At 36.3% G+C, this 27,393-nt stretch overlaps 2 protein-coding genes across 2 annotated transcripts in view; both read right to left on the reverse strand.

Moving 5' to 3' along the window:
* Positions 1-8,220: 8,220 nt before the first annotated feature.
* On the reverse strand, positions 8,221-13,617 carry LOC309974550 (leptin receptor-like; the record flags this gene model as incomplete). The annotated part of the gene is made up of 2 exons (XM_082859206.1): positions 8,221-10,787; positions 13,597-13,617. 2 exons carry the CDS (start codon positions 13,615-13,617, stop codon positions 9,999-10,001), a joined length of 810 nt encoding a protein of 269 aa, XP_082715332.1. The 3' UTR covers positions 8,221-9,998.
* LOC309958188 (leptin receptor) overlaps positions 10,778-27,393 on the reverse strand; it is a 101,392-nt gene continuing 84,776 nt past the window's right edge. Inside the window, exon 18 of the mRNA XM_082833862.1 lies at positions 10,778-13,804. Coding sequence (XP_082689988.1) covers positions 13,787-13,804 — 18 coding nt within the window. The 3' untranslated portion in view covers positions 10,778-13,786. The remainder of the gene's footprint in view (positions 13,805-27,393) is intronic.

Here is a 27,393-nt window from a genome sequence, read left to right on the forward strand (position 1 = left end):
GGGGAAATCAACAGTAACACAATAATACTAAGGGACTTTAACAACCAACTTTCACCAATGGACAGATCACCCAAAATGAAAATAAATAAGGAAACACAAGCTTTAAATGATACATTAAACAAGATGGATTTGAATGATATTTATAGGACATTTCATCCAAAAACAACAGAATACACTTTCTGCTCAAGTGCTCATGTAACATTCTCCGGGATAGACCACATCTGGGTCAGAAATCAAGCTTTGGTAAATTTAAGAAAATTGAAATCATATCAAATATCTTTTCCAACCACAATGCTACGAAACTAGATATCAATTACAGGAAAAGAACTGTAAAAAATACAAACACGTAGCAGCTAAACAATACGTTACTAAATAACCAAGATCATGGAAGAAATCAAAGAGGAAATAAAAAAATACCTGGAAAAAAATGACAATGAAAACATTACGACTCAAAACCTATGGGATGCAGCAAAAGCAGTTCTAAGACAGAAGTTTATAGCAATACAATCCTACCTCAAGAAAAAAGAAAAATCTCAAAAAACCTAACCTTACACCTAAAGCTATTATAAAAAGAACAAAAAAACCCCAAACATAGCAGAAGGAAAGAAATCTTAAAGTTCTGATCAGAAATAAATGAAAAAGAAATGAAGGAAACAACATCAAAGATCAATAAAACTAAAAGCTGCTCCTCTGAGAAGATAAACAAAATTGATAAACCACTAGCCAGACTCATCAAGAAAAAAAGGGAGAAGACTCAAATCAACAGAACTAAAAATGAAAAAGGAGTAACAATTGACACTGCAGAAATACAAAGGATCATGAGAGATTACTACAAGCAACTATATGCCAATAAAATGGACATCCTAGAAGAAATGGACAAATTCTTAGAAAAGGACAAGCTTCCAAGACTGAACCAGGAAGAAATAGAAAATATAAACAAACCAATCACAGGCACTGAAATTGAAACTGTGATTAAAAATCTTCCAAAAAACAAAAGCCCAGGACCAGATGGCTTCACAGGCAAATTCGATCAAGCATTTAGAGAAGGGCTAACTTCTCACACTCTTCCAAAATATAGCAAAGGGAGGAACACTCCCAAAGTCATTCTGTGAGGCCACCATCTAAAACCAAACAAAGATGTCACAAAAAAAGAAAACTATAGGCCAATATCTCTGATGAACATAGATGCAAAAATCCTCAAGAAAATACTAGCAAACAGAATCCAACAGCACATTAAAAGGATCATACACCATGATCAAGTGGGGTTTATCCCAGGAATGCAAGGATTCTTCAATATATGCAAAGGAATCAATGTGATACACCATATTAACAAATTGAAGGAGAAAAACCATATGATCATCTCAATAGATGTAGAAAAAGCTTTTGACAAAATTCAACACCCATTTATGATAAAAACTTTCCAGAAAGCAGGCAGAGAGGAAACCTACCTCAGCATAATAAAGGCCATATATGACAAACCCACAGCCAACATCATCCTTAAAGGTGAAAAACTGAAACCATTTCCTCTAAGATCAGGAACAAGAAAAGGTTACCCACTCTCACCACTATCATTCAACATAGTTTTGGAAGTTTTGGCCATAGCAATCAGACAAGTAAAAGAAATCAAAGGAATCCAAATCAGAAAAGAAGAAGTAAAGCTGTCACTGTTTGCAGATGACAAGATACTATACATAGAGAACCCTAACGATGCTACCAGAAAACTACTAGAGCTAATCAGTGAATTTGGTAGACTAGCAGGATATAAAATTAATGCACAGGAATCTCTTGCATTCCTATACACTAATGATGAAAAATCTGAAAGAGAAATTAAGGAAACACTCACATTTGCCATTGCAACAAAAGAATAAAATACCTAGGAATAAACCTACCTGTGGAGAAAAAAGACCTGTATGCAGAAAACTATAGGACACCGATGAAAGAAATTAAAGATGATACAAACAGATGGGGAGATATACCATGTTCTTGGGTTGGAAAAATCAACATTGTACAAATGACTATACTACCTAAAGCAATCTACAGATTCAATGCAGTCCCTATCAAACTACCAATGGCATTTTTCACAGAACTAGAACAAAAAATTGCACAATTTGTATGGAAACCCCAAAGACCCCGAACAGCCAAAACAATCTTGCGAAGTAAAAATGGAGCTGGACGAATCAGCCTCCCTGGCTTCAGACTATACTACAATACTACAGTAATCAGGACAGTATGGTACTGGCACAAAACCAGAAATATAGATCAATGGAACAGGATAGAAAGTCTAGAGATAAACCCATGCACATACGGTCACCTTATTTTTTGATAAAGGAGGCAAAAAGTATACAATGGAGAAAAGACACCCTCTTCAATAAGTGGTGCTGGGAAAACTGGACAGCTATACGTAAAAGAATGAAATCAGAACACTTCCTAACACCATACACAGAAATAAACTCAAAATGGATGAAAGACCTAAATGTAAGGCCAGACAGTATGAAACTCTTAGAGGAAAACATAGGCAGAACTCTCTATGACATAAATAACGGCAAGATCCTTTTTGACCCACCGCCTAGGGAAATGGAAATAAAAACAACAATAAACAAATGGGACCTAGTGAAACTTAAAAGCTTTTGCACAGCAAAGGAAACCATAAGCAAGACGAAAAGACAACCCTCAGAATGGGAGAAAATGTTTGCAAATGAAGACACTGACAAAGGATTAATCACCAACATATACAAGCAGCTCATGAAGCTCAATGTCAAAAAAACAAATAACCCAATCCAAAACTGGGCAGAAGACCTAAACAGACATTTCTCCTAAGAAGCTATACAGACTGCCAACAAACACATGAAAAGTTGCTCAACATCACTAATCATGAGAGAAATGCAAATCAAAACTACAATGAGGTATCACCTCACACCTTTCAGAATGGCCATCATCAAATAATCTACAAACAATAAATGCTGGAGAGGGTGTGGAGAAAAGGGAACCCTCTTGCACTGTTGGTGGGAATATAAATTGATACAGCCACTATGAAGAACAGTATGGAGGTTCCTTAAAAACTAAAAATAGAACTACCATACGATCCAGCAATCCCACTACTGGGCATATACCCTGAGAAAACCATAATTCAAAAAGAGTCATGTACCACAGTGTTCACTGCAGCACTATTTACAATCGCCAGGACATGGAAGCAACCTAAGTGTCTGTCAATAGATGAATGGATAAGGAAGATGTGGCACATATATACAATGGAATATTACTCAGCCATAAAAAGAAACGAAATTGAGTTATTTGTATTGAGGTGGATGGACCTAGAGTCTGTCTTACAGAGTGAAGTAAGTCAGAAAGAGAAAAACAAATACTATATGTTAACACATATATATGGAATCTAAAAACAAAATTGTTCTGATGAACCTAGGGGCACGACAGGAATAAAGCCGCAGACATAGAGAATGGACTTGAGGACGCAGGGAGTTGGAAGGGTAAACTGGGACAAAGTGAGAGAGTAACATTGACATATATACACTACGAAATGTAAAATAGATAGCTAGTGGGTAGCAGCTGCATAGCACAGGGAGATCAGCTCGGAGCTTTGCGACCACCTAGAGGGGTGGGATTAGGGGTGTTGGAGGGAGACGCAAGAGGGAGGGGATATGGGGATATACATATGCATATAGCTGATTCATTTTGTTATACAGAAACTAATACACCATAGTAAAGCAATTATACTCCAATAAAGATGTTAAAAAACATGTTTCACAAGGGAAGGATAAATAAAATGGGACGACATTGACATGTGAAGAAATAATGGCTGAGAATTTTCAAGTCTAATAAAACCTATTGGTGGTCAAGTAAAAGAAGCTCAATGAATACCAATCTGGACAAGTAAAAAAGAAAGCACACCTAGACTTATAATAGTCAAACAACTAAAAACAAAAGATAAAGAGAAAAATCTTAAAAACAAATAAACAACAAGAAATTACCTTAAGGAAACAACAATTAAAATGATGGCTAACTTCTCAACAGTAACAATGGATACCAGACACTGGAAGACAATAAAAAGACAACTTACAAAGATGGAAAATAACTGCAAACTTAGAATTCAATATTGAGCAAAAATATCTATCAAAATTGAAGATAAAATATAGATGTTCCCAAACAAAGCCCGAAAGAATTTGTCACAGCTGATCCACAGTACAAGAAAGTTCTTTTGGATGAAGGGAAATTATCCCAGATGGAAGCACAAAGATGCAAGAAGTAATAAACAAACAGTACAAAAGGGAAATTTGAAAGACTCGGTACTGCCTAAAGCAGCAATGTAACAATATTTTAGATGTTTATGAAATACACAGAAATAGGAGAGGGATTCATTAAATGTCTCTCAAAATTATTACACATTAGAGAAGTGCAAAATAAACTCTAAGAAACCCTTACACAACCATCAGACTGACTAAAATTCAAAAGGCTGACAGTATCAATGTTGATTAGGAATTGGTATATAAGGCAACAGAACTCTTCTACCTTACTGACAGCAGTGTAAATTAGTATGTATTTACATATGTATTTGGCAGTATGTATCTATTAAAGCTAAACTAAAACCTATCCTGTGATTCAGTGATTTTACTCAGATATGAAGTATGTAAAAATTCATTAAGCTTACACTGAAGACTTGTGTACTTTACAGTACATAAGTCATATCTTAATTAAGAAAACTTAGATCACATATATGAAAAATAATAAGAAAGCAATAAAATTATAATAGCCCAGTAGAAAATTAGGCAAAGAATAGGAAGGTAGAGAAAAACAAATGGCTTATAAACATGATAATATGCTCAACTTCATTCATCAAGTTAAAATTAAAATAGCAAAAAGATACTTTAGACAATTTCAGTTGGTTTCTTACACTTGTAAGTTTCTTACACTTTCTTACACAAGAGTCCTGACAAGTAGATTTGTAAAAGTATGCCAAGACATAATTATGTATGAGAATGCTCATTTCAGTATTGTCCATAAAAATAAAAGATTAGAAACAACCTAAATGTTCACCAAGTTTGAATCATTTACATAAATCATTGTACTTTGATATAATGGAATAACTATGTAACCATTAAAATAATAAAGTAGGTATATTTGAGTTTCTATGGAAATATCACTAAGATATATTAAGGGAAAAGGGTAATTTTATAACAGCAAGCAGAATATGATCCCAACTATATAAAAACTTTAAATGTATGTGGTATAATAATAACAGGTTATTTTTAGGGAATAGGAACTAAAGATTGAGAATGGAGGGAGACAACAATTTTTATTTTATATTTCCATGTACTATTTGAAATTTTTTATGTTCAGTTCATTTACATTTTAAAACTAAGCAAGGAGAACATATCTGAATCCTAGCCCAACTACTAGCCCCCAAACTCAAATTGCTAGAAAACTAAGTGATGAAACAAATGTTCACAAATGACTGTAAATCAAGATTTCTAAAGAAAGTAAAGAATCAAACTACAGAGCTCTTGATGTTTAAAATGAGTAATTTTTCATTGCAAGTGGCTGTAATGCCAGCAAGTATTTGGTGTGGGTGATATATTGAGAATACAGAGAGAATAACAGTAAAGAGAGACAGCTGGATCTAAAATGTTTACAAATCCCTTCCAAAGGCAAGGCATCTTTGTAACAATTTTAAAAACACAAATGCTAACAATGGGTAAAAATAATATAGTAACTATTCACATAAAATACAAGGATTACTTCATATTTTCCAAATCTTTGCTGAAAGCAGTAATCATACAAACATAAAATAATCCTAAAATAACTTAAATTCATAAAAATTTTACTTGGACTTTCCATTTCTCATATTTGATCTCATATCAATTCCAACATTGCTTATGATTTATAATGATAAAAATTTCACAGTCATAATTTACACATCCTTTCTTTATGACTTTAGGGACAAAAAAGGAGAATTAGGCTAATTAAACTTTATAAAACAATTAGTGATGCATGTCTCAGCACGTATGTTTATAACGTTTATTAACATACCAATTGTGACTAAAGAGAAAGTGTTATCTGCATGCCAAATACGTAATGACAAGTTTAAAAAGTACAATATCTACAATATAAGTATTTCACTACAAAATTAAATATCTTCCAATTTTATTCTCAGTTCAGACTTTTTGAGTGGACATGTTATTTAAAATATCCTGTCAAAGATCCTTACAAAATTGAATTTGATGCCATACATTTTACGTATAATTAATTTTGAAAAATAGACAGCAACTTTCCACAATAAATATTGATTGATAAACTTTGTATAAAAATATTTCATTCAATATAAAAACCCATGAAAACAGTTTCTTAATGTTCATACAAATGCAAGTAACAATATTTCAGTTCTAAAGCAGTCTGTTGTATTCTAAGCTGCTCTCCCAACATCATGATGAGGTACAGGAACACTTTCCAGCTTTAAACAATTGTTCAAGAAGGAGTAAAACTACTCACTTACCCAGTTTCTTTTTATAAACAGTTCTTCACATTTTTGGTAACTATGTTTAAATTTTTTTCTCAAATGTGGCTTCTTTTAATCATAATAGAGTGGACAATTTTAATTTTGTGTTTTAAAATTTGAGAATGTGTTTTCTCAGTAGTAAATACTTTAGAAGAGTCTGTAACTATCAAGATGACCCTTGGAAGATGAAAAGTAGAACACATTTCTTTTAAAAACTACAGGAAATAATTTAGAGAGAGGTTTTTTTTCAGCCAAGTCTACGTGACATATGGTTGCAGTATGTCTTGATTCATTTAGCACGTCGTCCAAGCCCACGGGAGACCCGTGGGCACAACTCTTACAGCCTAATCTTTATATTGTGCCAACGAAAGTAGCTTTGGAATCTGGTATCAATTTGTGGAGGAAGTTTATCTTCTCTCAACTTATGAGTAGTTAAAATGGATATTCCTAAGAGAATAGGACCATATGTTTGATATATGGAAAGAGGGAGTTGGTTTCACTGGAAATGGATGAGAGGAGGTAGAAGAATGTCATGCTTAGGGTCATAAAACCTTATTATAGGTCCAGGATCACCCACTGGTTTGGGACTTTCATCCAGGTCTTTTTACTACTCGAGACTAGGTTTAAAAATAAAAGACTATCTGTTCCTATTCCTCTTGTCACTATGTAGCTCATCTCTAAATGGGAACACAGGGCTCCAATAGGAGGCCCCTATTCATACTGATGTGTATGTCGTCTTCTTTCTTCTTCTTTGTTCTTGGGGGCTTTAGCCTAGGACATCTATAATCTCATTAACCCTGACAAATGATTTATCTTCAAACAATCTGTTTAAACTTGAAGCCATAGCTCAAATTATTAATTTCTGAGTTGATTTTCATGAAGCTCAGATTTAGAGAGACTGATTCACAGCTTGTGTTGCAATTTTAGGCCTTTAAATGAAATACTCAAAATTCCAGATTTATCCTAAGTTTAAAAGTCCAAACCTATATTTCAGCTCCTCTCTCCCTTAAAATTTTTTTTTTTTACAGAATCTCTGCAAAGAAATGGAGAATATCTAACCAAACTGAAGTACAAAATATTCTAAATTTTCATCTAAATGGTAATTTTCATAAAGACCCAATAATATACAGTAATACATACAGTGAAATGAACTTTTGAAAGTGAAAATCAGAGCCCTAGCACACTGACAGTAAATATGATCTAAATTTATATATACCAATAGGCCAGACTGCACCACTTCAACCTGCTCTATGAAAAGAAAGTCCCTTGGAATTTCAATTTCTGAAATGTTTTTGTTCGTTTTGGTAACTGAAGCTGCACCAGAATGGTATCAGTGATCTCAGGTTTAAGGTGCTGTCACAAAATTCCTTTAACTCAGACCTGCAGCACTATGGTGGTCCTGGGATGTCTGAATTCACTACAGAGTACACACAGCATGGCAAAACCTTGGGCTGACTGGAACATTTATCAGTTTCTCTTCCCTGTTGTTCTGGGTCCCACACCACAGGAGAATGGGAGGATGTCATATCTCAGAGGACTTGCTGAGTGTTTAATCTCTAATTATATGCAGAATGGGGCAAAATGTAATTTTCTATCTATGTATATTCTGTAAGCAGTATTAAAAATAATGGTCAATTTTACTAAAATTTCAATACATGTAATAATTCTGTTTCTGAAACTATAAATCACTGAAAAATCATTGAAAAAAATTTTTTCTCTATCTTTGTATAGAATTATTCAGTGAGTTGATATGGGTCCTCTACCTTTCTCTTGTAAGAGAGTCACTGGTTGAGTGTGTGAGATCCTGAGATATCTCAACAATACTTGTGTCATGAAACAGCTTTATTGATTTCTAGTTGGCAAATGATCATGAAAGGTGTGAAAAAATATCTGTCAATTGGGGTCTGAACAGCTCATTTCATATGGTCACAACTGGAATAGAGAAAGGGGGAGGATTTTATTTATGGTAATAGTAAATCAGTGGAATCCTCTCTCAGTCTAAGTATGAAACTAGTGATGTTTAACAACTCATAGGAATATTTTTGAGGACTGAAGTATTTATTTTGACGATACCGATAACCTTGAAATTCTTATTGCCATTGAGCAACTATCTCTGCAGGTTTCTTAATTTAGTTTGTTGTTCAATATGCTGTCTGGGTTTTCTTGCCGTACCAAGAACTGAAATAAACAATAAACATTAAAGTCTCTAAAGGCAAAGACAACATCTGTGTAATTCTCACTTAATTTTCATCCAGTGTTATATTTCTACTTAATAAATTTTATTTGATTACAAGTCAGTTTTTTTTAATGGATGATAATGTAAGGTATGGGTTAAAAACATAATCACTAGCATTCAAAAGATCCGGGTTTATATATGGATTCCACTAACTCTGTGACCCTGGGCAAATTACTTAATCTTCTAATCTTTAAAAGGAATGTAATAGTAGTACATGTCTCATACAATTATTTCAATAATTAATTGAGCTGAAGTATGGAAAATATTAGCACAGTGGTTGATTTATATACAGGAAGAATGCTCAGTAAGTGAGTAAAAAAACAATGTACATGCAAGTGGGAATGGGGAAGATGATTCCAGAGTGATACACAGTAACATTTAGCAATCTAACTGTAGCAGAAAGTGAGCATTTCAACATCTTTTATAAAGAGGTGAAGCAGACATTATGTTTTCACAAGGGCTTGTGTTCTCATCAAAATACTTGTTGTGGGTATCACCATTCTAACAGGTAGTTTCATTCTATGGTACAGATCTTAGATTTGATACATAAACATTTGTTTCTTGTATATCTTCACAAGTATATCCCCTAGACCAGGGCTAAATCATCTATCTGCAACATTCAGTTGAGTGCCTACCACAGAGTAAGTACTCAGGGAAAGTATGTTAAATCGAAACATCTTCAAATCACACAGTCTAGTAGCACAAAATACAAATACATTGCACACTTTTAAAATGCACAAGGATGCCTATTAGGTATAATTGTGTGTATGTGTAAATTAGTGCACAGAAAAGACAACTCAAGGTAAAATAACCACACCCTTGAAAATACAGTTACATTTCACAAGTGTTAGTGTGAAGTGTTCTTTCAGATGTGAGTGTAATTCAGATGACTAGCTCTTTCCACATGGGTTCAATGTTCAAAGAAAATAGTACTGTTGGGTTTATGGCTAGCTAGACACAAGCCACTGGAGACCTTCCCAAGGTGCAGATTAATCATTAGAAGAGTTGGTCTACACTGCTAGGCTCTTGAAGGCTTTCTCACATTTTTTGTCTATATTACTGAGTGAGGACAAACAGATACCATTAGTTTTGAAACAATCATTTTCAAATTTGCCTCTGACAGTTTTCTTTTCTCTCCCCTAACCAACACTATAGTGGAATATATTACCCTTCATATGACTCATTACATCATAAATCTGAGATGTGTCTGGAATGAAATTAGACAGTTAGGTCACACATCTTGTTTTCCACTATTTTCTAAGTCCGAGTAGAACAAGTCTGAAATTGAGGTATGTAAGATACAAAAGTCTTCTGATCAGAAGTTCCTAAATTGAAGTTATTTTCTACAAGGTGTGAGCAACTGTCCTGGAGGATTCTGATGTCGGTGAATAAACAGTGGGATGGGAATGGGGACAACACTCTTGACTCATCAGTCAAAAGCACATCACTCTCTCTCTTTTTGATTGAAGTGACTCCTAAATAATAGACAGACCTTTCGTCATGATTTTCTTCAGGGAAATTTCCCTCGAGTTTCAAAAGTTCATCCAATCCTCCTGAGAATGGAAGGTGTGGTGAAATTATATTGGGATGCTGATCTGATAATATAAAAAATGCCTGGGTTTCTATCTCCCATGAGTTATTAGAGAAAGAATCCTTAGGTAGAGAATTGTTGCTAGAGAAGCATTTGCTGACTGCGCTATTTACAAGCCTTTGCTCTTCCTCAGTTTCACCTGATTTAGAGTTGCTGAGCAGGGTGGCATATTTAACAGAGGGTTGTCTCCTACTTTCCTCCTCACAGGTTATCTCTGTGCTCTCAACCTCAGAGAAGTGAGCACTGTTCCATTGGTCACTAATACAAATAGAACCCTTTTCAAGATCCCGAGTCATCAAAAGTAGAGAGACTGTAGTTGGTGGTACCATCTCATCTTTATTTTTCCATGATGTATCAACACTGATATCTTCTGAAATGGTTTCAGGCTCCAAAAGAAGAGGACCAAATGTCACTGATTCTGTATGCTTGATAAAAAGATGCTCAAATGTTTCTGGCTAAAAGAAAAGACATATTTTAATACTCAATTGTGTTCATTTTTTTTCTTTTTGCTTCTCTGTGATATCATGGAAGAAATAGAAGTGTGAAAGGTTAATACTAAAGGATATAAGTCAAGCACAAATTAACTGGTTTTGGTCTGAAATAAACAGATCAAAAATCGTAAGGGAGAGGCAGTATAAGATAGTGTTTAAAAGTGGGATGAGACAGACGTGAGTCATTCTGTTTCTATGACCACGGACAAGTACATCAACCTCTCTGCCTTTCAGTTTCCTCATCTGTAAAATTGTGTTCAATATTTACTTCATGGTGTTGTGCAAGGAATAAATTAGATAGTGTCTGAAAGTGCTTAGCTCTCAATAAAGATTGGTTACTGTAATTAGAAAGTGCTATCTTCAGAAGAATTCCTAATATTTTATAGCAAATTACACTTCCATGAACTAGAAAGTTTAACCCAAGTTTAAAAAGTAAATTGAATGAGCAAAACAACTTGTCCAAAGATAGCTAAAATAAGTACTCCATGACATAAGATATGATATGAAGGTAAACTATATGTGGCCTTATCTGCCTTACATCATACTAAAAATCTGTTTATGACTATCAGAAAGTAAGAACTAAGAATATCTGTTTGTGAAAACAATGAAGGTGAAAGAGATGATCATAGCCTTTTAAATTACCATTCCTTATAAATAACTTCATATAAAAATACAAACTATAGGACATGTGGAATGAAGACAAAGATGCAAAACAAATGCACATCATATTTTTTATAAGAACAGTGGTTACATCACAACAAAAAATTCTGCCAAGCAGCTACAAGCGAGAATCTGTGCATAAAAAAAGCTCAACTCATACAATGTAAACACGTTGAAAAAATAAATGCAAAATAAAAAATACTGTAGACACATCACATTAAAAAATTGACACAACTAAATGAAGTGCTATAGAAAATGTGCTCAAGTTTTGTTACACATATAATTAAACTTTTGAATTTTACAATTTTTAAACTAATAGAATGAATTCAGATTTATTGCTTGAAATAATATAACCAACTATTCTTCATAATGGCAAATATATTCCATATAAAAACACAACTCATTTAACATAGTTTTGAACTCTTAAATGAAATATATTGGTGATTATAGCCATAAAGGAATAAATATATGAAACACCAAATATAATGGAATAGACTTATACAGATATTAAAATACTGCATAATAACAAATACTATATTAACACAACCTTTTCTCTTATTCTATGAACATAGTATGTGAAGAGAAAACTGTTCCTGTGCCTATTTTCTTTCTGACAGAAATCTATTAGATTTATAATTTCCTTCAAATATTTTCTTGCTTATTTTGTGTTTCTTAAGGTTATGACTACATATGTATAGAATTTCTTAAAATTTAAAGTAACCTAGAAATTAAGATCTCCAAATAAAGGAATGTCATGCTATCAACATGAAAACAAAAAATACAAATAGCACATAGCATACAGTCAAACTCACAGCTGTTCTTCAAATGACGTGTTTGGCATATTTCATGCCCTCTAAAACTTCATAATTGGTAACTAATTATTATGTCAAATAATTTACATGTCTTCAAATGCATTTGATGAAAGATTTCACTAATAATTAAGAAATCACATATCCATATATTATTAAAGTATATTTTATAAATGGGTCACAAACATTTATTAAAAGTATGCTCATTAAAAAATCATTTCAATCACCATATGCATCTAACTTTTCAAGATTTTAGAACAGTCTGGAAGCATATTGAATATGTATTCAGCTGGTAAGAATTAAAAGAATATCCTTTCATATTTTCACACTTCAATTTTACATTACAATGATGTCTATTAAAAGTCAGTGAAGGGGGAAAGGACACATTCTTCCTGATTTTGGGGGGTTTTTTTTAGATTCAAATCAAACTATGAATGAAATCTAAATGTAAGTAATATATATGTAGCCTAAATCTGAGTTATTTGGGTTCATCAAACAGAGGCTTTGGTTTATTCTGAATGGGAGCAATATACCACACAAGTTAAATTCATAGAAATAGCAGGTGGTCTTTTTTTCAGGTAGAAAAGTCCTATGTTTGCCTTGGACTAGTTCTAAAAACTCCAGAGAGTCTCCTTTTTTGCATCACTGCCCACTTACCTGACTGCCAGAAGCTTTGGGTAGTTCAGTGCAAATAAATTAAATTTAGTAAAGAATTTCATGAGGAGGTTGAATTGGAGGCTGATGTGTTTTCTGATCTGGTCAGTCTGACCTGGATATGTCAGGTCATCCTGGTACAAACTGTAACTTCTACTGGCCTTTGACCAGAACAAACTGTCTTTCTTTGAACTGAAATGGAAGTTAGCACTTAAGCCATTTTTAAGGCTATTGAAAATGAAAATTCCCATATTGATCAAAGTTAGATATACATAAAAGCTATCAATATAAGACATTCAAAAGAATACCCAAATGGGTCAGTTTATAGGCTGAAGTGTCTAAAAGAATATAAAATGGAAAATTTTGGACATAAAATATGAACTAAATATTTTGACTGCATTCTATATTTAGAGCCATTGTATTTGCAAAGCTATGTGTCAGAAGTTGCAGTTTTCACCTAGTCACAGCATAGTCTACTATATATTTGATGATGTCTAATAAATCTGTGGTAAGAGCAACAGTCATAATTCTTTAATGTTTTATGACCAAATGACAAATCAAAAGCTAGATATCATAAATATTACTTGTTAAACTTTAGATGACTTGAAAAGTAATCATACATCCAAACTGAATTAAACTCAGACGTATACCTTGACCCCAAATTTACCCATCTATTTTAAGTTCTAAATCAACATAATCCACCATATTTTAGTTCTCAATAGTTCCACCAAAATTTTTTAGATTGTCTCCCCTTCTTCAAAATGTAAAAATCTTCTAATACTCTAAGGAATGTTGGGAAGTTGGTAGATTGGGTTCATCTGTAGTGATCATGATTAGACTTCAAAGAATGTCCATTCTCTGTTCAGATAAAATAAAACAAAATAAGAAAGAAAAATAAAAAAATCACTCAGAAAGCAAAAGATAAAAGATTTCAAAAAGATGTTCTGTCAAGCATGAGTTCTGGATTATAAATTCTTGTGTTATACTACAGTAATGCATGTTTTTAGGAAAAGATAAAATTCTGAATTAAGGTGGCCTCTTGCGTTTTCTTAATGCATGCCCTAATATCACACTCTAAGGACAGCCTTAATGATCCCAGAAAAGGAAAAACTATAGAGGAATAACAGAATAAGTAGAATGAGGAAAAACAAAGAGCTGGAAAAATAAAAAGGAAGTAGAGGAACAGCACTATTAAAGAGTTTGGAAGAAGAAAGAGTAAAAGAGTGTATCTCTGAAAACAAATATTTAAACATTAAAAGAAAGAAGAGTTGAAATAGTGAAGAAGAATAGAATGACAGAATCATTATCATGATTTTTTAAATCTAGAGAAATGTTCTAAGAAATCATCTGGTCCACATTTCTCCCTTTTTATAGACAAAGCAATCAAGGCTTAAAGTTGCACAGCTAATTATAGCAGAGTGAGGCCCCTGACTTTTTTTCTACTCCAACAAGCTTTCTATAATACAATGGAAGATGAAAAGATATTCCAAACACAAGTAGGGAGGAGAACATGTTGTTTTGCTTTTTCTATTTGTTGTCATAGATTTGAGCTGATTAAATTCATCCTCTCTTCTGGTTCCTTATAACCCAAGGGCATATATATAGATATTAAGAAGAACAAGAAAATAGAGAAAACTGAAGTCATATTTTAGGGAAGTGAAATATATACTTCTAAGCCCAGTCATGTGCCCTTCTAGAAAGAACTTCTTACTCAAAGCTGCACCAGCTCTTCTACACTTCTGTAAAGCCATTCTAGCAATTTCAGGGATGCTCTGCCTCAGATCCATGAGAATGGTGTTCTGGGAGCTTGTGGGTTGCTGAGCTTCTTATTTGGAGAGCTAGAACAGGCTGAGGAAGCTAGGATGGTCTTTGAACCACAAGAAAAAAATCCATTTGTTTTTAGATTTAACACTCTAAAGTAGGGTGTTAAGTGGAGTACACTCTTATGGAAATAGTCATAAATGTAGACAACAAAGGAGCAGGGATAGACTCCCCCCACCTCAAATATAGATGGCTTGGATTTAGAGGAAGAAAGTAATATTTTAGGCAAAAATGCTAAAGAAAAAGGTAAAACAAAAACAACTTGGCTACAGTCTTTTAAACACTGTGAAATATGAATTAGAAGAAAAGCAAGGTTATTGACTCACTGCAATACATTTTCCTACCACAAGAATTCAACCTCTGTTTAAAATTTTTATTTTTATCCTCTTTAAAAACTTTTTAAGAGATTCTGATTTTTTCATTTATTTTATTGAAGTATAATTGATTTACAATGTTGTTAAAGATTCTGATTTCTAAAGTATCATGAGAAATGGTGTAGAGAAGTATTCTGGCTCAAGCTGGCAGTTTGAGCATATATATTTCTCTCTTATCTCTGTAGAGACTCTGTTAGGATGAAAGTACATGAATAAATCAAATATATACCCACAACAAAGAAGATAGTCTGAGAAGGTTAAGAGGTTATGAGATTTTGAATTTCTAAAAGATGGAAAACCGAAGGAGATGAACAAAGGAAGCTGCAGACCAGAATATCTCCAGAGTGGGCTATAGCTGAAAAAAGACAGTTTGCCCTGTTGGATACAGTGGAGATGGGAGGGAGGGCAGTGGGGGGGGGGGGGGGAGTGAAAAAATGGAAGGTAGAAACACAGGAAGAAATGAGACCTTTGGCTGAAAACTGGAAACTCTGCATATGAATGGGGCTCTTCTAACTCTGCTGCACATGGAAGAGCCTTCATACTCTCCACACCCAAATTGAGGTTTTATTCTCAAAAGTAATTAAGAAATTATCTGGGGAGGAGACCTTCAAGATAGCAGAAGAGTAAGATGTGGAGATCACCTTCCTCCCCACAAATACATCAGAAATACATCTACATGTGGAACAACTCCTACAGAACACCTACTGAACACTGGCAGAAGACCTCAGACTTCCCAAAAGGCAAGAAACTCCCCACCGGGATAGGGCAAAAGAAAAAAGAAAAAAGCAGACAAAAGGATAGGGATGGGACCTGCACCAGTGGGAGGGAGCTGTGAAGGGGGAAAGTTTCCACACACTAGAAGCCCCTTCACTGGCGGAGACGGGGGTGGGGGGAGTGGTGGCGGGGGGAAGCTTCAGAGCCACGGAGGAGAGCGCAGCAACAGGGATGCGGAGGGCAAAGCGGAGAGATTCCCGCACAGAGGATCGGTGCCGACCAGCACTCACCAGCCCGAGAGGCTTGTCTGCTCACCCGCAGGGGCGGATGGGGGCTGGAAGGTTAGGCTCTGGCTTCGGAGGTCGGATCCCAGGGAAAGGACTGGGGTTGGCGGCGTGAACACAGCCTGAAGGGGGCTAGTGCGCCACAGCTAGCTGGGAGGAAGTACAGGAAAAAGTCTGGACCTGCCGAAGAGGCAAGAGACAATAGTTTCAGGGTGCACGAGGAGAGGGGATTCAGAGGACCGCCTAAACGAGCTCCAGAGACGGGCTCGAGCTGCGGCTATCAGCGCAGACCCCAGAGACGGGCATGAGACGATAAGGCTGCTGCTGCAGCCACCAAGAAGCCTGTGTGCAAGCACAGGTCACTATCCACACCTCCCCTCCGGGGAGCCTGTGCAGCCCGCTACTGCCAGGGTCCCGTGATCCAGTCACAACTTCCCCGGCAGAACACACGGCACGCCTCAGGCTAGGGCAATGTTATGCCAGTCTCTGCGGCCGCAGGCTTGCCCCGCATTCCGTACCTCTCCCTCTCCCAATCCTGAGTGAGCCAGAGCCCCCGAATCAGCTGCTCCTTTAACCCCGTCCTGTCTGAGCGAAGAACACATGCCCTCAGGCGACCTACATGCAGAGGCGAGGCCAAATCTAAAGCTGAGCCCATGGGAGCTGTGCGAACAAAAAACAGAAAGGGAAATCTCTCCCCAGCCTCAGGAGTAGTGGATTAAATCTCCACAATCAACTTGATGTACCCTGCATCTGTGGAATACCTGAATAGACAATGAATCACTCCAAAATTGAGGCAGTGGATTTTGGGACCAACTGTAGATTTGGGGTTTGCTTTCTGCATCTAATCTGTTTCTGGTTTTATATTTAACTTGGTGTAGTATTTCGAATTTATTACCATTGGTAGATTTCTTTATTGATTTGGTTGCTCTCTCCCTCCTTTTTTTTTATATGGTTTATATATATTTTTTCCTTTTTCTCTGTTTGTGACTGTGTATGTGTATGCTTCTTTGTGTGATTTTGTCTGTATATCTTTGCTTTTACATTTGTCCTAGGGTTCGGCCCGTTTTTGGTTTTTTTTTTTTTTAAGTATAGATTTTAGCACTTGTTATAATTGGTGGATTGGTTTTTTGGTTTGGTTGCTCTCTTCTCTTTTTTTTTTTTCTCTTTTTTAAATTACTTTTTAAGCTTTTTATTTTAATAATTATTTTTTTATTTTAATAACTTTATTTTCTTTCTTTTTTTCTCCCTTTTCTTCTGAGCCATGAGGCTGACAGGGTCTTGGTGCTCTGGCCGGGGGACAGGCCTGTGCCTCTGAGGTGGGAGAGACGAGTTCAGGACATTGGTCCACCAGAGACTTCCTGGCTCCACGTAATATCAAATGGCGAAAGCTCTCCCAGAGATCTCTATCTAAACGTTAAGACCCAGCCCCACTCAATGACCAGCAAGCTACAGTGCTGCACACCATATGCCAAACAACCAGCAAGACAGGAACACAATCCCACCCATTATCAGAGAGGCTGCCTAAAATCATAATAAGGTCACAGACACCCCAAAACACACCACCAGACACGGAACTGCCCACCAGAGAGACAAGATCCAGACTCATCCACCAGAACACAGGCACTAGTCCCCTCCACCAGGAAGCCTACACAACCCACTGAACCAGCCTTAGCCACTGGGGGCAGACACCAAAAACAACGGGAACTACGAAACTGCAGCCTGTGAAAAGGAGATGCCAAACACAGTAAGTTAAGCAAAATGAGAAGACAGAGAAATACACAGCAGATGAAGGCGCAACGTAAAAACCCACCAGACCAAACAAATGTAGAGGAAATAGGTAGTCTACCTGAAAAATAATTCAGAGTAATGATAGTAAAGATGAACCAAAATCTTGGAAATAGAATAGAGAAAATACAAGAAACATTTAACAAGGACCTAGAAGAACTAAAGAGCAAACAAACAATGATGAACAACACAATAAATGAAAATAAAATTCTCTAGAAGGAATCAATAGCAGAATAACTGAGGCAAAAGAACGGATAAGTGACCTGGAAGATAAAATAGTGGAAATAGCTACTGCAGAGCAGAATAAAGAAAACAGAATGAAAAAAATTGAGGACAGTCTTAGAGACCTCTGGGACAACATTAAATGCACCAATATTCAAATTATAGGGGTGCCAGAAGAAGAAGAGAAAAAGAAAGGGACTGAGAAAATATTTGAAGAGATTATAGCTGAAAACTTCGCTAATATGGGAAAGGAAATAGTTAATCCAGTACAGGAAGCACAGAGAGTCCCATACAGGATAAATGCAAGGAGAAAAACACCAAGACACTTATTAATCAAACTATCAAAAATTAAATACAAAGAAAAAATATTAAAAGCAGTAAGGGAAAAATAACAAATAACATACAAGGGAATCCCCATAAGGCTAACAACTGAACTTGCAGCAGAAACTCTGCAAGCCGGAAGGGAGTGGCAGGACATATTTAAAATGATGAAAGGGAAAAACCTACAACCAAGATTACTCTACCCAGCAAGGATCTCATTCAGATACAGCAGAGAAATTAAAACCTTTACAGACAAGCAAAAGCTATGAGAATTCAGCACCACCAAACCAGCTTTACAACAAATGCTAAAGGAACTTCTCTGGGCAGGAAACACAAGAGAAGGAAAAGACCTACAAAAACAAACCCCAAACAATTAAGAAAATGGTAATAGGAACATACATATTGATAATTACCTTAAACGTAAATGGATTAAATGCTCCCACCAAAAGACACAGACTGGCTGAATAGATACAGAAACAGGACCCGTATATATGCTGTCTAAAAGAGACCCAGTGCAGGCCTAAGGACACATACAGACTGAAAGTGAGGGGATGGAAAAATATATTCCATGCAAGTGGAAATCAAAAGAAAGCTGGAGTAGCAATTTGCATATCAAAAACATAGACTTTAAAAGAAAGACTATTACAAGAGACAAAGAAGGACACCACATAACAATCAAGGGATCGATCCAAGAAGAAGATATAACAATTGTAAATATTTATGCACCCAACATAGGAGCACCTCAATACATAAGGCAAATACTAACAGCCATAAAAGGGGAAATCAACAGTAACACATTCATAGTAGGGGACTTTAACCCACTTTCACCAATGGACAGATCATCCAAAATGAAAATAAATAAGGAAACATGAGCTTTAAATGATACATTAAACAAGATGGACTTAATTGATATTTATAGGACATTCCATCCCAAAACAACAGAACACACTTTCTTCTCAAGCGCTCATGGAACATTCTCCAGAATAGATGATATCTTGGGTCACAAATCAAGCCTTGGTAAATTTAAGAAAATTGATATCATATCAAGTATCTTTTCCAACCACAATGCTATGAGACTAGATAACAATTACAGGAAAAAAATCCATACAAAATACAAAAACATGGAGGCTAAACAATACACTACTAAATAACCAAGAGATCACTGAAGAAATCAAAGAGAAAATCAAAAAATACCTAGAAACAGATGACAATGAAAACAGGATGACCCAAAACCTATGTGATGCAGCAAAAACACTTCTAACAGGGAAGTTTGTAGCAATACAACCCTACCTCAAGAAACAACAAACATCTCAAATAAACAACCTAACCCTACACCTAAGAGAAAGAAGAACAAAAAATCCCCAAAGTTAGCAGAAGGAAAGAAATCATAAACATCAGATCTGAAATAAATGAAAAAGAAATGAAGGAAACGACAGCAAAGATCAATGAAACTAAAAGCTGGTTCTTTGAGAAGATAAACAAAATTGATAAACCATTAGCCAGACGCATCGAGAAAAAAAGGGAGAAGACTCAAATCAATAGAATTAGAAATGGAAAAGGAGAAGTAATAACTGACACTGCAGAAATACAAAGGATCATGAGAGATTACCACAAGCAACTATATGCCAATAAAATGGACAACCTGGAAGAAATGGACAAATTCTTAGAAAAGCACAACCTTCTGAGACTGAATCAGGAAGAAATCGAAAACATAAACAGACCAATCACAAGCACTGAAATTGAGACTGTGATTAAAAATCTTCCAACAAACAAAAGCCCAGGACCAGATGGCTTCACAGGCAAATTCTATCAAACATTTAGAGAAGAGCCAACACTAATCCTTCTCAAATTCTTCCAAAATAGAGCAGAGGGAGGAACAATCCAAAACTCTTTCGACGAGGCCACCATCACCCTGATACCAAAACCAGACAAAGATATCACAAAGAAAGAAAACTACAGGTCAATATCACTGATGAACATAGATGCAAAATCCTCAACAAAATACTAGTAAAGAGAATCCAACAACACATTAAAAGGATCATACACCATGATCAAGTGGGGTTTATCCAAGGAATGCAAGGATTCTTCAATATATGCAAATTAATCAATGTGATAAACCATATTAACAAATTGAAGGAGAAAAACCATATGATCATCTCAATAGATGCAGAGAAAGCTTTTGACAAAATTCAACACCCATTTATAATAAAAACTCTCCAGAAAGTAGGCATGCAGGGAACTTACCTCAACATAATAAAGGCCATATATGACAAACCCACAGCCAACATCGTTCTCAATGGTGAAAAACTGAAACCATTTCCTCTAAGATTAGGAACAAGACAAGGCTGTCCACTGTCACCACTATTATTCAACACAGTTTTGGAAGTTTTAGCTACAGCAATCAGAAAAGAAAAAGAAATAAAGGAATCCAAATCAGAAAAGAAGAAGTAAAACAGTCACTGTTTGCAGATAGCATGATACTATACATAAAGAATCCTAAAGATGCTACCAGAAAACTACTAAAGCTAATCAATGAATTTCGTAAAGTAGCAGGATACAAAATTAATGCACAGAAGTCTCTTGCATTCCTATACACTAATTATGAAAAATCTGAAACAGAAATTAAGCAAACACTCACATTTACCATTGCTACAAAAAGAACAAAATACCTAGGAATAAACTTACCTAAGGAGACAAAAGACCAGTATGCAGAAAACTCTAAGACACTGATGAAAGAAATTAAAGATGATACAAACAGATGGAGAGATATACCATGTTCTTGGATTGGAAGAATCAACATTGTGAAAATGACTCTACTATCCAAAGCAATCTACAGATTCGATGCAATCCTTATCAAACAACCAATGGCATTTTTCAATGAACTAGAACAAAAAAATTTCACAATTTGTTTGGAAACACAAAAGACCCTGAATAGCCAAAGCAATCTTGAGAAAGAAAAACGGAGCTGGAGGAATCAGGCTCCCTGACTTCAGACTGTACTACAAAGCTACACTAATCAAGACAGTATGGTACTGGCACAAAAACAGAAAGATAGATCAATGGAACAGGATAGAAAGCCCATAGATAAACCCACGCACATATGGTCACCTTATCTTTGATAAAGGAGGCAGGAATGTACAGTGGAGAAAGGACAGCCCCTTCAATAAGTGGTGCTGGGAAAACTGGACAGCTACATGTAAAAGAATGAAATTAGAACACGCTCTAACACCGTACACAAAATCAACACAAAATGGATTAAAGACCTAAATGTAAGGCCAGACACTATCAAACTCTTAGAGGAAAACACAGGCAGAACACTCTATGACATAAATGATAGCAAGATCCTTTTTGACCCACCTCCTAGTGTAATGGAAATAGAAACAAAAAACCCCAAATGGGACCTAATGAAACTTAAAAGCTTTCACACAGCAAAGCACACCATAAACAAGACCAAAAGACAACCCTCAGAATGGGAGAAAAGGAGCTCCAGAGGCGGGCGCGAGCCGCGGCTAAAACCACGGACCCCAGAGACGGGTGGGAGATGCTAAGGCTGCTGCTGCCGCCACCAAGGGGCCTGTGTGCGAGCACAGGTCACTATCCACACCCCTCTTCAGGGGAGCCTGTGCAGCCCGCCACTGCCAGGTTCCCGGGATCCAGGGACAACTTCCCCGGGAGAACGCACGGCGGGCCTCAGGCTGGTGCAACGTCATGCCGGCCTCTGCCGCCCCAGGCTCGCCCCTCACTCCGCGCCCCTCCCTTCCCCCCGGCCTGAGTGAGCCAGAGCCCTGAATCAGTGGCTCCTTTAACCCCATCCTGTCTGAACAAAAAACAGATGCCCTCCAGCGACCTACACGCAGCGGCGGGGCCAAACCCAAAGCTGAGCCCCTGGGAGCTGTGAGAACAAAGAAGAGAAAGGGAAATATCTCCCAGCAGCCTCTGAAGCAACAGATTAAAGCTCCACAATCAACTTGATGTACCCTGCATCTGTGGAATACATGAATAGACAACGAGTCATCCCAAATTGAGGAGGTGGGCTTTGAGAGCAAGATTTATGATTTCTTTCCCCTTTTTCTCTTTTTGTGAGTGTGTATGTATATGCTTCTCTGTGAGATTTTGTCTGTATAGCTTTGCTTCCACCATTTGTCCTAGGGTTATATCCGTCTGTTTTTTTTTGTTGTTGTTTTTTTCTTAATTTATTTTTTCTTAATAATTAATTTTAATAACTTTATTTAATTTTACTTTATCTTCTTTCTTTCTCTCTCCGTCTCTCTCTTTCCTTCCTTCCCTCCAGGAGGTGAACTTTGAGAGCAAGATTTATGATTTCTTTCCCCTTTTTCTCTTTTTGTGAGTGTGTATGTATATGCTTCTCTGTGAGATTTTGTCTGTATAGCTTTGATTCCACCATTTGTCCTAAGGTTCTATCCATCCGTTTATTTTTATTTTTTTTACTAATTATTTTTTAATTTAATAACTTTATTATATTTTACTTTATTTTACTTTATCTTATTTCTCTTTTTTCCTTCCTTCCCTCCTTCCTTCCTTCCTTCCTTCCCTCCTTCCTTCCTTCCTTCCTTTCTCCCACCATCCCTCCCTCCCTCCCTCCTTTCTTTCTATCTTCCTTTCTTTTTTCCCTCCTTCCTTCCTTCCCTCCTTTCTTTCTTTCTTTCTTTCTTCCTACTTCTACTAATACTTTCTCTCTACTTTTTCTCCCTTTTATTCTGAGCCGTGTGGATGAAAGGCTCTTGGTGCTGCAGCCAGGAGTCAGTGCTGTGCCTCTGAGGCGGGAGAGCCAACCTCAGGACACTGGTGAAAAAGAGACCTCCCAGCTCCACATAATATCAAAAGGCGAAAATCTCCCAGAGATCTCTATCTCAACACCAGCACCCAGCTTCACTCAACGACCAGCAAGCTACAGTGCTGGACACCATATGCCAAACAACCAGCAAAACAGGAACACAACCCCACCCATTAGCAGAGAGGCTGCCGAAAATCATAATAAGTCCACAGACACCCCAAAACACACCACCAGACGTGGACCTGCCCACCAGAGAGACAAGATCCAGACTCATCCACCAGAACACAGGCACTAGTCCCCTCCACCAGGAAGCCTACACAACCCACTGAACCAACCTTAGCCACTGGGGACAGACATCAAAAACAATGGGAACTACAAACCTGCAGCCTGCAAAAAGGAGACCCCAAACACAGTAAGATAAGCAAAATGAGAAGACAGAAAAACACACAGCATATGAAGGAGCAAGATAAAAACCCACCAGACCTAACAAATGAAGAGGAAATAGGCAGTCTACCTGAAAAAGAATTCAGAATAATGATACTAAGATGATCCAAAATCTTGGAAATAGAATAGACAAAATGCAAGAAACATTTAACAAGGACCTAGAAACTAAATATGAAACAAACAATGATGAACAACACAATAAATGAAATGAAAAATACTCTAGATGGGATCAATAGCAGAATAACTGAGGCAGAAGAACGGATAAGTGACCTGGAAGATAAAATAGTGGAAATAACTACTGCAGAGCAGAATAAAGAAAAAAGAATGAAAAGAACTGAGGACAGTCTCAGAGACCTCTGGGACAACATTAAATGCATGAACATTCAAATTATAGGGGTTCCAGAAGAAGAAGAGAAAAAGAAAGGGACTGAGAAAATATTTGAAGAGATTATAGTTGAAAACTTCCCTAATATAGGAAAGGAAATAGTTAATCAAGTCCAGGAAGCACAGAGAATCCCATACAGGATAAATCCAAGGAGAAATGCACCAAGACACATATTAATCAAACTGTCAAAAAATAAATACAAAGAAAGCATATTAAAAGCAGCAAGGGAATAACAGCAAATAACACACAAGGGAATCCCCATAAGGTTAACAGCTGATCTCTCAGCAGAAACTCTGCAAGCCAGAAGGGAGTGGCAGGACATACTGAAAGTGATGAAGGAGAAAAACCTGCAACCAAGATTACTCTACCCAGCAAGGATCTCATTCAGATTTGATAGAGAAATTAAAAACTTTACAGACAAGCAAAAGCTGAGAGAGTTCAGCACCACCAAACCAGCTTTACAACAAATGCTAAAGGAACTACTCTAGGCAAGAAACACAAGAGAAGGAAAAGACCTACAGTAACAAACTCAAAACAATTTAGAAAATGGGAATAGGAACATACATATCGATAATTACCTTAAATGTAAATGGACTAAATGCTCCCACCAAAGGACACAGATTGGCTGAATGTATACAAAAACAAGACCCATATATATGCTGTCTACAAGAGACCCACTTGAGAACTAAGGACACATACAGACTGAAAGTAAGGGGATGGAAAAAGATATTCCATGCAAATGGAAACCAAAAGAAAGCTGGAGTAGCAATTCTCATATCAGACAAAACAGACTTTAAAATAAAGACTATTAGAAGAGACAAAGAAGGACACTACATAATGATCAAGGGATCGATCCAAGAAGAAGATATAACAATTGTAAATATTTATGCACCCAACATAGGAGCACCTCAATACATAAGGCAAATACTAACAGCCATAAAAGGGGAAATCGACAGTAACACATTCATAGTAGGAGACTTTAACACCCCACTTTCACCAATGGACAGATCATCCAAAATGAAAATAAATAAGGAAACATGAGCTTTAAATGATACATTAAACAAGATGGACTTAATTGATATTTATAGGACATTCCATCCCAAAACAACAGAATACACTTTCTTCTCAAGCGCTCATGGAACATTCTCCAGGATAGATGATATCTTGGGTCACAAATCAAGCCTTGGCAAATTTAAGAAAACTGAAATTGTATCAAGTATCTTTTCTGACCACAATGCCATAAGACTAGATATCAATTACAGGAAAAGATGTGTAAAAAATACAAACACATGGAGGCTAAACCATACACTACTTAATAACGAAGTGATCACTGCAGAAATCAAAGAGGAAATCAAAAAATACCTAGAAACAAATGACAATGGAGACACAAGGACCCAAAACCTATGGGATGCAGCAAAAGCAGTTCTAAGAGGGAAGTTTATAGCAATACAAGCCCACCTTAAGAAACAGGAAACATCTCGAATAAACAACCTAACCTTGCACCTAAAGCAATTAGAGAAAGAACAAAAAAACCCCAAAGTTAGCAGAAGGAAAGAAATCATAAAAATCAGATCAGAAATAAATGAAAAAGAAATGAAGGAAACAATAGCAAAGATCAATAAAACTAAAACCTGGTTCTTTGAGAAGATAAACAAAATAGATAAACCATTAGCCAGACTCATCAAGAAAAAAAGGGAGAAGACTCAAATCAATAGAATTAGAAATGGAAAAAGAGAAGTAACAACTGACACTGCAGAAATACAAAAGATCATGAGAGATTACTACAAGCAACTCTATGCCAATAAAATGGACAACTGGGAAGAAATGGACAAATTCTTAGAAATGCACAACCTGCCAAGACTGAATCAGGAAGAAATAGAAAATATGAACAGACCAATCACAAACACTGAAATTGAAACTGTGATTAAAAATATTCCAACAAACAAAAGCCCAGGACCAGATGGCTTCACAGGCAAATTCTATCAAACATTTAGAGAAGAGCTAACACCTATCCTTCTCAAACTCTTCCAAAATATAGCAGAGGGAGTAACACTCCCAAATTCATTCTATGAGGCCACCATCACCTTGATACCAAAACCAGACAAGGATGTCAAAAGGAAGAAAACTACAGGCCAATATCACTGATGAACATAGATGCAAAAATCCTCAACAAAATATTAGCAAACAGAATCCAACAGCACATTAAAAGGATCATACACCATGATCAAGTGGGGTTTATGCCAGGAATGCAAGGATTCTTCAATATACACAAATCAATCAATGTGATAAACCATATTAACAAATTGAAGGAGAAAAACCATATGATCATCTCAATAGATGCAGAGAAAGCTTTTGACAAAATTCAACACCCATTTATGATAAAAACCCTCCAGAAAGTAGGCATAGAGGGAACTCTCCTCAACATAATAAACGCCATATATGACAAACCCACAGCCAACATCATCCTCAATGGTGAAAAACTGAAAGCATTTCCAGTAAGATCAGTAACAAGACAAGGTTGCCCACTTTCACCACTCTTATTCAATATAGTTTTGGAAGTTTTAGTCACAGCAATCACAGAAGAAAAGGAAATAAAAGGAATCCAAATTGGAAAAGAAGAAGTAAAGCTGTCACTGTTTGCAGATAACATGATACTATACATAGAGAATCCTAAAGATGTTACCAGAAAATTACTAGAGCTAATCAATGAATCTGGTAAAGTTGCAGGATACAAAATTAATGCTCAGAAATCTCTTGCATTCCTATATACTAATGATGAAAAATCTGAAAGTGAAAACAAGAAAAGACTCCCATTTACCACTGCAACAAAAAGAATAAAATATCTAGGAATAAACCTACCTAAGGAGACAAAAGACTTGTATGCAGAAAATTATAAGACACTGATGAAAGAAATTAAAGATGATACAAATAGATGGAGAGATATACCATGTTCTTGGATTGGAAGAATCAACATTGTGAAAATGACTCTAGTACCCAAAGCAATCTACAGATTCAATGCAATCCCTATCAAACTACCACTGGCATTTTTCACAGAACTAGAACAAAAAATTTCACAATTTGTATGGAAACACAAAAGACCCCGAACAGCCAAAGCAATCTTGAGAAAGTAAAACGGAGCTGGAGGAATCAGGCTCCCTGACTTCAGACTATACTACAAAGCTACAGTAATCAAGACAATATGGTACTGGCACAAAAACAGAAAGATAGATCAATGGAACAGGATAGAAATTCCAGAGATAAACCCATGCACATATGGTCACCTTATCTTTGATAAAGGAGGC

Source organism: Leucopleurus acutus (genome assembly GCF_964270905.1).
Source record: "Leucopleurus acutus genome assembly, chromosome: 2".
Taxonomy (NCBI): Eukaryota; Metazoa; Chordata; class Mammalia; order Artiodactyla; family Delphinidae; genus Leucopleurus; species Leucopleurus acutus.